This window comes from Aphis gossypii, chromosome 1 (assembly GCF_020184175.1).
Source record: "Aphis gossypii isolate Hap1 chromosome 1, ASM2018417v2, whole genome shotgun sequence".
Lineage (NCBI taxonomy): Eukaryota > Metazoa > Arthropoda > Insecta > Hemiptera > Aphididae > Aphis > Aphis gossypii.
In genome coordinates this window covers 26,269,552-26,281,377 of record NC_065530.1, presented here as the reverse complement: position 1 = coordinate 26,281,377, position 11,826 = coordinate 26,269,552, and the positions used below count along the sequence as shown (strand labels likewise).

Genomic DNA, 11,826 nt, shown 5'->3' with positions numbered 1-11,826 from the left:
AAAAAAAAATCATAAAAAATGACAGTAAAATAATTTACGGGTGAACATCCGTTTTTAACGATATAGCATACAAAAATTTGGGATTTTTTTCTATAATAAATGTAAAAATCTTAAAAACTAAAAATGTTCCACTTATAATTTATAAATCATAACATTACTAATCATTACAGCTGTATAAAACAATTTATATTTACATCATACAAATAATTAAACAAATTTATCTTAATGCTGCAGTGCCTAATAAACTATAAAAATTAACAAATACAATTTTAAAACTCAAATCTTATAGTTTAAATATAAAAAGGTAAGTAATTTATTTATATTTTATGTTTTTAATAATTAAAAAATAAAATAAGAAGGAGATTTAGGAGCATAATAAATTAAAAGTCTTTTAAAACCTTAATAACCAAAGCAATAAACATGCATTTGTTTCAAATTTTGGCACAGAGACAAAATCAGATTAAAAAAAAAAAAAATCAGGGAACACCTTCTACTTCATATTAGATGTCTAGTTCAATTATTGTAGGTACCATTTCACTGAGTTTAGGTCACTAAGTGTATTAGATGGGATGTGTAAAATTTGAAAAGAATTCATCTATACGATGAAAAATGTTTTTGAGCGAAAATCTAAATATTTTGATATAATTTACATTGTTCATAGTAAACAATAGTATACAAATCGTTGAAAAAAGTTTCCAGTACATACGATATACAAATCATATTTTTTTGTATTGCAACAAAATAACTAAAAACCTTATTTTTTGCTTAAACATCCAATTATGTCAAAATTTGAACTTAAAATGTACATTAAATAAAATTATACATAAGTAATATACTAATATGTATTTTTAAGGTTTTTAACTTCAAATTAATTTGAAAATGTTTGTGAGTTTATTGAATTCTGTTTAAATAGCTATAAGAATAACTTATGTGAGATCGTGTATTACATTATCAAGCTTCTTGATCGATCATAAAAATGTGTATCAAAACTTCAAAGGAGATTTAAATAATTGGAAATATTAATTGCTTAGTTATAAAGATAAATATTATACTAAATATTTTGTAAATTTTATTTTGAATAGAGGTAATAGCGATCAGAAGAATATTTCAAGTTTCTACGATAAATAAATTTAAATAATTTGAATAATAAAAATCGATAGAGAACAAATCGTTATCATATATTATCTATGGGTTTGAAATTTGAATATCCCATGTTGACAAAATTTTTTATTGTACACATAAAAAGTATTATTATTTTTCTATGGTTTCAGTTAGAAACAAAATACACGTTATTGTAAAAACAACGCATACAATGGTCAGCTTAAAATCTAAAATGTTATTTTCAATCTAAAAATTATCAATTTTTTTTTTTTAAAGTTGTTTAAATAATTATATTTCCAGTTTTTAATTAGAACATTATCTTCTGAAGTTTTGAAGCTCAATAAAACAACATTAATTGATTTTATTATTACTATTTTTTAACTAGTTTAAATTAGTTAACTTTATAAATTTATTTACTGCAATTATTTATCATTAATTTTTCATTATGATATACAAGACACTACTTTTTCAAGGAGCATTAAATAGGCAATTACTATATCACCTAAAGTATACGGTACTTTGCTACCAGTAATAGTAGTTATTACAAAAATCAAATATTTTGGAAAATAAAGTTTTATGTTTTTGTTTCTTTCTAAAATAACTAAATATTTCAAGTATACCTTTTAATTAAAATCGATGGGAAATCACTCCAAAAATTAAAAAAAAACTGTTAATTATGGAATCATTAAATTATTTTTAAAATTTTTCTAATAATAAAAAAGTTACTCTCTAGCATTACCCACTTATTAATATTAATTAACATACAATTATGAAATGTAGCATCGTAAATTTTGCATTTTTAATAGAAAATGCAGGTAACTACAGTAACCAAATATCCAAATAAATGTAATATATTTATGAATTATTAAACAATAATTAATAGTAATAATTATTAAGATGTTTTTTATAGTTACTTTTTTATGTTTTTTTATAATATTTTCCATGACAATAAGTGAAATTGTTATTCTTTAATATATCAATAGATATTGCAATATAATTAAAAACTATTATGGTGTATTATTAATATAGGAGAAAATTCAGTAAAAGCATTGTTATTATTTATTTATCAATATTTAATCAAAATCTCATTTTTGATATTTTTATAGTTACTGCTCTTTTTCAATAACAGTTGTTATTTTAGTTTATAGCAATGTACTTATACAAAACGAATATTGTAATTTATTATTGCTGAGTATCTTTTAAACTTGCTACTCGCTATAGCAAAGTAGCTAGTCAAATTAGGTATACACACAAAAATATTTTAGCTCTGATTCTGTTTAAACAGTATATAAATAAGTACTGAAAAAGAGAAAAAACATAATTTTGTTACAATTTACTATTTATTAATTTCAAAAAATATATTTGAGTTCGTTTTTTAGATTTGTTTGGAAATAGATTTCCTATTTTATTTTTAATTAACATAGTAAGTATACTTGTATAGTTTAACGCATATTAAGTGTATATTTTTCTTTAGACATTCTTAACTTGACTAATATTTAAAATAGTCACGAAGTGAAAAAATATAAACAAATTTCTGAGCAAACATAAAAAATAAGCGTATTATACAAATTCAAATCGAATTGCTGGAACTGACGGAAGTCAATTTATTTTTCTAGTCTAATGTCTTAACTCTATAAATACATGAAAAATACAGGTTTCTCATGCCTACTTAATATAATAGGAAAATCAAAGTTACCTTCTTAAAGAACCAACAAGTCTTAGATAACATTTTCAAATGATATAATGTATAGGGTCAAATAATCAATATTATTGAAATTATTGAAGCGCTACCTACACTCTTATTAGAAACAATGATATCAGATGAAACTATAAAATAAAACAATCTATATCACTATATAACCAATGTATATTTGTCGCTTCACGTGGAAATAAAAAATAACTTTTTAGATTATTCTATCTTTTTGGGCCTCTTCATCGCTCATCGATCGGCAATACAATTTTATCTTTTATCGTAGTTATATCTCCGCACGTTCGCACACTTGATTACCTTTAACGTGCACCTACTTATGCCCAATTATAAAGCGTTTGACATAGTTATAGACTCATTGTATTGAAATTTGAAGGTTCGTGGTATAGATGCGTCATATATGTTTGTTTTTTAGTCCCTACTTAAAAAAAATTCGATAGTATCTACAAACAATTACAGTGCACTCGTGACTCGTGTCTCGTTTAATAATTATTAAACGTGCTATTCTCGTTTGTCATACTTGAGTACAATACATGTATATAATTCCTAATTCCAGGAATCTATAAATTTAATTCCGATAGTTGAGTCACAGCTTGATATGTCTTTCATTCATTCAACCTCTTAATAATAATTCATTAAAACGATTAAACGAACTGTTATAAAAACAACAATCAAACATTAATTATCGGTTTATAAAAAAAATACCTCTAATTCCATTCTTTACGCACGTCATTAGACATCAACACCTAATCTTTCGACTCTAACCACGAGGAAACATTTGTAACAATAGGTTTTACATCAAGTAGTTTATGTACATAATATATTTGCTATATTTTAATACTATAATATAAGTATTTATTATCATTTTTCACTAATCCAAACAATAATCAAACGTGGTAGGAAACCATTTTTTTTTTTGGAGCATAAATATTATAGTACAACACGCATCATAATCACATTGATGATTAAAAACAATGACATTTGTGAAAAAATATTTTATCTTTATAAACATAATATATGTATTTATTTAATTAGCTATAAGTGATACTACACAGTAGTTTAACAATGCCAATAACTTAAAAAAATTCAAATACAAACATGAACATTGCCTTTTCAACTAAAAAAAATGTATATGTAGTATCTACTGATTGTAATTTAACAGTGAAAATCTAATAACTGTCTTATTACATTAACAACTATAGTTATCATACTGTATTATTATAGTGTTATAATACCTAAGTAGTCTCAGAATCTCTTATTACATTATATTATGCATTGTTAATTAAACTACCTACTTATTCATTTTAAATATTTGCTTTATTTAATATGAATTATCAATAATTATAATCAAAGATTATAGAATAAATGGACTTTACCCTTTCACTAAATTATAATTAATATATAATACATAGCTAGATAGACAGATAGTAGATTAACGTAGACATGTAATATATTGGTCCGTGTTTAAGACCAGACGTTGGAAAGACCTATATTTTATACTTGTATGGTTTAGTTCGAAACATGAAAATACATGTACGTTCCGGTCGAAACGGATGATTGTTCTTTGATATTATCATACACATATAATTACATAAAATATACGTAATATTATGTTATGTTACGATATTGTTAACTAAAATAAAGTAATTAAATTTTGAATAGGTACCTACCGGCTACCTCCAACCTAAATAATCATATTATCTATAAAAATTATACTTAAACAGAAGCATAATTTGGTGATGCGAAGACAAGGTAAATGTCCACCTTGTTTGATTTAAAAAACTAAATCTAGACAGATTTTTGATGAAAACCATAATTACAGATTATTATAGTTTTTGGAATATTTAATAGGTATTGAGTTGGTACTAGCCACTAGGAAATTATTGCCACAATAATAATTAACATTTAATTTTTTTTAGTTTGAATATATTATAAACACGTGTGCAACATGTTACATGTTCCTTTTAGGTATACTTGTACGATTTTATTCAAGTACTAAGAAGTGTGTATGTCTGTTGTGTGAGTTACATAATTATAAAATATTAATTACCAATTGTATTGTTATTATTATTATTACACATTTGCAAAAAATTGTACATAAATATGTACAACAATTTATTGTGCTATAGTCTATAATCCTATAATATAAATGTATTTATTTTTTTATTTTATACCTCAATTTACTTTTTTCATTCCGACGGTATTTTTATCAGTTGTACAATTTAAATTATATAAACCTATGAAAGTAGGTGTTTTATAATTTTCATTTTTTCAGTACCTACCATTTTTTTTTTGTAGCAGTTAGTAGGTACATTAGTACATAATATATAATATTAATTTTGTGGCTTTTTTTTTTTGGGGGGGGGGGGGGCTGAACTCTACAAAAAAATCTGAAATGACAGTAGGCACTTACATAGATAGGTACCTAAGTATTATTGTTGTTTAGCTCCCTGAGTGTTTTTTTTAAATTTAATTTGGCTATTTTGTCATGATAATACATATAAAATTATTAAGATTTGTAATATTGTAATAAGATGAAATGTAGAAACCAGGTTGCGAGCGAAGAGATTTATTCCAATTAAGTACATACCTTTGTACCTACCTATGTAATATGAGTTAGACAAAGCTATGGCAGCCTTCTCTATTACAAAAATATTACCTCATTGTATTTAAATCAGAACTAAGTACTCGCTCTTAGCGACGCTCTATAATATAGTTTCATATCGTAAGTACACAATATTTTCTTATTTAATCTACCTAGATAATATGTGAATTTATGATAAACGCGACTTAATGCGTGGATAAGTATAGGTACCTACCTACCTACATAATGCGTCGTCACTTTATCTCAGACAAATCTTTATGTTGTCGCAATACAAGACTACATGACTTATTATACGTTTTATTTATTTATTGAAAAATAAAATTTATGACATTAATCTAAAGTATAACATGTATTTGTTTTTTTAAGTAAAAATAATTTTTGTTTAAGTATTGCTTTAATTTATTGTATTATTACCTTTATCAATTAACTGTTGTTTATGAATTTAAAATACAGAAAATCAGTAAATGTATTAATATTTAATATAATATTAAATATATTATGTTCAACCATCGCAACACATTACATCATTGCAAAGCTGTTGTAAATGAGGACCGAAGTGGTAGTTTATGACATGATCATAATATAACTAGTATAAGGGGGGCTAATACTTTGGTGAGACCTTTTTACACAAAACAATATCTGAGTAAATTTGTTCGCATTATGGCTCCTTTCAACTTATCCAGAGTTATGACCCCCCTTTTGGACCTTATTGATTTAGCCCTGACTGTAACATCCACAAGTTTCAACTATATCTGTACTAGTTGTGGTACTTTAGTTACAGCTAATATGGTATGTCTACGAGAAAATATTATTTCTATTCCCTTATCGCGTTGATGTGTTAATGTAAATATGTAATATACAATATTATAAAACATTATAAATATTGACGCGGTGTGACATAAAATTAACTGGAAAGTGGAAACAGTAAAAACAGTCTCTAAAAATGTGTCAACTCAACACGTATGCAAATAAAATACGCAGTTGGAACTGGGATCTCTGCCCATGTGCAGAATTGTACCGATACATACTTGATTTTACACGAAATAGATTAATTAATAAATTTATACACGGAACCCACTCATACCGTTCTATGGTTGGTAATTTGTTTTTGGTAAAAATTAATACAACCTATCCGTATATCTACTTTCGTAGGTAGCCAGGTAGGTACTTAAAAAAAAAAATAATAAATTATATTAAATTATATTATATAATAGTAATACCTACATAAAATGTAACCTTAGAAAATATTCCGTCAAAAACTTTTTTGCAATTCAGTATTTTATCATAAATTAAAATTAAACGTATCTTTACAGGGGACCTTCACATCTTGAATCTACTCAATAGCTAATGACGAAGTGCGCTTGAATTTTAAAATAGGTACATGGGGAGAGGGGGTACCGGGTAATACTCCCCGGAAAAAAATGTACCTATACGATATTTTTAATTCCTTTCATTATTCATTCTTATGGCATACATCACCCTTGCAAATTTACGATAACCTCCCCGGGATAGAAGGTCTGAAATAAACACTGGCAGAGAGACTTCTCCGGTTTTTGTTGTTGTTAATAAATAATAATTTAACTGGCATTGGGATAATAATATTATATTTCATAGTTAATCATAATCCGTGGGTTTTTATCATAACCATAAGTTTCAGATTTCAACTTCCTACCTATGAAGAGACTATTAAGATTGTAGTTTTATTTCTATAGATTACACCACTGTGATAGTCATTAGTCATAACTCGTAAGTAATAAGTAAATAAACTAATAACTCATAGATACGACCAAGATACTAAGTACAATAGTACAGTACAATACAAGTACAGAACGCAATCTCTGGTGCGTTCGGCTTTGTATTATTGTATTAGTATATACTATATACCTACCTATATGTACTTAAAATTATGTAGCTCGCCCCTTTACGGTTATATTACATATATTTTCAGTTGTAATTATATGAGTTGATAATGATTATAAATCGTTGTTCAAAATGCGTTTTAGACAAATTATTACAATAATGTAGTAGAATAATATGTTGATACTTGAGTATAATCTTATCTGTACTGCCAGTCACAACACGCACGTGTAAACTATCGTTTTCTAAGTTAAAACGTATAAAAGCATACCTAAGGCTAAGGAATAAGAAGTATGCTACAATAGGGAAAATTCGTTTAAATGGATTGGCAATGCATTGCTTAATATTCACATTGGAATTAATGTAATACCTACCATCAGACCTAACCTAACCCAGTCGTTGCCTTCCCTAAAAATATTAAAAAGACATTGTTTTTATATATAATGGCATACACATAATGCCCTCCCCAAAAGTTTACTTTGCCCCGCCTGAAAATTTGGTCCGGCTACGGGCCTGCATACCAGGAGTCATGTTTTAGATCTCTTTTTCAAACAACATACAATAACTTAGCCATCTAGGCGTTTAGTGTTTACAGTTTTCCCTACAAATTGTAGGGAAAAAAACAACATAACAATAACATATTATAAACTAAATTAATACATTCTAAGGAGTGGTGTATTGTAAAAATACTAGTGAATATACGCCTTCTTCATGCTGTCAGATCTTAGGTATCAATGATATATCTCATCAATAATTAAAAAAAAAATGTTCACTTTGCTCGAATACATTCTTTTCGACCCTTGTTAGTTGTTTTAACAATCAGATTAAAACTATATATTTTTCAACACTAATTGAAAAACTATTATACGACTAATATTGAGTTTCTTCCCCATGTTGCTACACGAGTTAAAAATAGATAAAATATATTTATATTGGTAGGTATCTGATACTGGGTAGGTACCTATTTCAAATTTTTGTGGTTTGATGACAAAATTGATCCTTAAAATTTTTTTTTAATAATTGGCTAATAATATTATATACTAAGATTAAATGGTAAATTCTATGTAAGAAATGAAAATTACAAAAAAAATTAGAACATTTAGTTTTCATTAAATTTTAACTGTACTTTATTTGATACTTTTTATTAAATCCTAAATATTGTGTTTACAAAATCAATATGAAAAATGTTGCCCCCTCCCCCCCCCAAAAAAAAAATCATAGATTCACAACTGTATACTACAAGTATGATTAACATTGAAGTTTTGAGCGTCAAGAGTGTAAGTTGTGTAACATCTTCAAGTTAGAATGGATGGTTTTTTATTAATACAGAAAATACATTTTTAATTCCCAAATTTCAAAAACATAATAATATGTAGTAAATAATAATCAATAGTGGTTATGATTTTGGACACATAAAGTGAAAAGAGGTAACATACAAAACTAGAGCAATTATTATTCAATGGCAACTAGAAGGAAAGAAACCAAAAATATGATAGATTTATGACATACAGCATGAAATACCTTAAGAAATTGTAAGGATCTAGGACTGTGGAAGTTGTGTGCTGGCGCCTGGCAGTGAGGACAACAACTATTACAGAGTTATGAGGCCATATACATAGCCAATTATTGGTAATTTTAGCCTTTAGGTAAACAGTATTAAATTTAAAACTAATATTAAATTATATTATTTTAATTAATTAAAAAATATAATTATTTTACAAATTCAAAATTTTGTTTAACAATATTTACATTTATACATTAACTAATTCAGAAAACAAGTTAGCAACTAGGTCATCATCTTCACGCTGAACAATAGTTTTTGATGTTTCATTAGTTTTATCATAATTTCTTGAGTCTTGTGGGATAGTTATTAAATCTTCAATATTATTTTTAATATTCAAAGAATGCAACCAATTTCTAGGAATTTGTTTTAATGAACATTTTCTAAATATCATACAATGAATATGAGTAAGTTTTTCATATTTGATACGCCAAAATCCTAAATTGCTTAATGATATTTTCCAATTTTTCATTATTATGGAATTATATGATGCATGACTAGAATCAGGGGTTGCAATAACTAACAAACCACCTGGTTTAAGAACATTATAAGCTTTTTCACAACATTTATATCTTTGTTTTGGTAATGGAAAATATTCAAGAAATAAAGAAAATACAACTATATCAAAATTGGAAATTGGTAATGTTTGGCAAACATTATCGACAATATTTAACTCTATATCTAAAGGTACTGTAAGAAAATCACATTTAACAACATTTTCTATAGCTGGCGCTATATCAATAGGCAATACATTAAATGAAGAATACTTTTGAAAAGGATTATAACAGCTTCCTACATCAAGTAAATAAAAAGGATTTTTAGGTATACTGGTTAAATCATTAATGTCCCAAACTACATTAAATTTTTGAGCTAAAGATTTTTCTCGGATTATTTCATGTAAATAATCTTCTTGAAAATATTTTAATGTATTGTTTGAAATCCATGAGATTCTACAACTTGAAGGATCGTTTTTATTATTTGTATCCCAAAACTGTGAAGCAAGCTTGTGCATTGTATTTGAATAATTCTGAAATAAATAATATAAATAAACAAATTTTAAATGTTTAAAGTAATTTTTTGAGTAATAAATTAAATATAATAATTTAGTATTAATTTAAAGCATACAAAACAACTGTTTTACTTTTAGAAGTGAATCATCTGAGCAGTGATTCTGCCATGCTTTGTCTGCACCTATTTTCATAGAGTTTAATCTTAATTTTAGATGACAATTTTTTATGAACTCTGCATGTTGAATGTGCTCATTATCCACTGGTTTACGAGTATTTTTTTTCGTTTCTTATCATCCCTAGAACACATTTTTTTTTTCATTCAAATGTTAATGTTTGCTTTTTAAATTAGTAGACAGTGATAAATATTTACAACTTTACAAGAGGTAAAGGGGTTTATGTGTTAAAACAGATACACTATCTAACTGGGTTTATTTTTCATTATAATATCTAACAATACGAGATGCTGATTGATCATCCATTCAACTATTAGCGTATATAATATCTATAATAATTTTTAAAACTATAATATAGTCTAAATTTTATAATCACTAATGTTGTTGATTTAATTTAAATAACAGAAAATAAGAAATGAATTACAAAACATTTTTATAATGATTGTTTTTAATTAATTAGGATAAAATCTATAAAAACTAAATTATACAATTTTTAAGTTGACACAAGTATTAGATTATTTTATATTTTCATACATGGATTTTTTTCTAATATACCTCACTCCCTCATTGAATATTATTTTAATGTATACTATTTTTTTTTTAGGTATTTATCGTGAAAAATAACTAGTACAATAAAAGAATTTGATAATATAAGGTATTAATTTCATACTAATGTTATACAAACATTAAAAACAAAACAATTTGCATAAAATCAGAACAATAGAATAAATTAAATATATTTAATTCAAGATGTGGTAGAATCAGATAAGCATGTATCAAAGGGTAGAACTACATATATATATATAATAATATATTATAGACAGAGCTTTGATAATACTCTAATATAATCATAGACCTAGGTCTATGAATATAATAATAATAATAATATTACCAAGGTTCTCTAAGTAGAAGTGGTAGAACCATTTATTATAGATTAGAATAGTCAATTCACTTAACCTATTCTATAAAATAAGTTCATCACACAGTTTAATAAAATTGTTATTTGACAAATATGGGTACTGGTTAAGCAACATTATTCAAGATATCTTTAATCATAATAGGTTTAAAAATTATTATTGTGTACACAAAATATTTGTCTTAGTATGTATACTTACAGAAAAGACATGTTTAAAACACGTTATTTACTACTGTTTATCATTAAAAAGATAAAAAAAACATAAATTAATCTAGAATTATCCAAAAACAACTAGTTAACACATATTATAACAAATTAAAAAATCATAGGTATTGAATGTTGTTTGATAAAAATAAGATAGATGGTAGACAATTGTATAATAACTATGAAAAACAAAGATTCCAATTCGGTTTAAAATTTTTTTGATCTTTCGTATGAATCTATTTTGATATGTATTAAGAATGGTATTGGGAATTCAAAACCACAATTTAAGATTATTTTAAATTACGAACAGAACACAGCAGGATCGAGGAATCGAGAATTAACTTATCAACCGAATCAAGCTTCAAGATGTAACTGATGTAAGGTCGTAAAGATTTAGAATATTTACTGTTTGGATATTTAGAAAAGAAATACAATTTTCATAATATATTATAAGTGCAACTGGCAATAGCAATATCATCCAAACACAATATTATGGAGTGTCGATAACTGATAACCCCGGTGGCTGGTGCTTGATATAATTAGAGTGATAATCAGAGTATTGATATGGTTAAAATTCGTAGCTCGGTTCAGAACTTCAAGTTTTAGACTTTAGCACGCAACCACAATCCTTTAAACCTAATGCTCACAAAAAAGGTCCTCTTATTGTGGTACTCGGATACATTAAACTAAA

The 11,826-nt window shown here is 25.8% G+C and overlaps 1 protein-coding gene across 1 annotated transcript; it reads right to left on the bottom strand.

The window, feature by feature from the left end:
* Positions 1–8,943: 8,943 nt before the first annotated feature.
* On the bottom strand, positions 8,944–11,646 carry LOC114129975 (S-adenosylmethionine sensor upstream of mTORC1). Its single transcript, XM_027994847.2, has 3 exons — positions 11,131–11,646; positions 9,974–10,138; positions 8,944–9,859 (listed from the first exon to the last, which is right to left on the bottom strand). The coding sequence occupies exons 2-3, from the start codon at positions 10,031–10,033 to the stop codon at positions 9,023–9,025; spliced, it is 897 nt and encodes a 298-aa protein (XP_027850648.2). The 5' UTR covers positions 10,034–10,138; positions 11,131–11,646; the 3' UTR covers positions 8,944–9,022.
* Positions 11,647–11,826: the final 180 nt, after the last annotated feature.

What these genes read in the sequence shown, in the direction of transcription:
- LOC114129975 (XM_027994847.2), bottom strand. Translation starts at nt 10,033, where the DNA reads ATGAAAATAGGTGCAGACAAAGCATGGCAGAATCACTGCTCAGATGAT. An exon ending in CAGATGATTCACTTCTAAAA is followed by an intron (nt 9,860 to 9,973) that starts GTAAAACAGTTG and finishes TATTTATTTCAG; the next exon opens with AATTATTCAAATACAATGCA.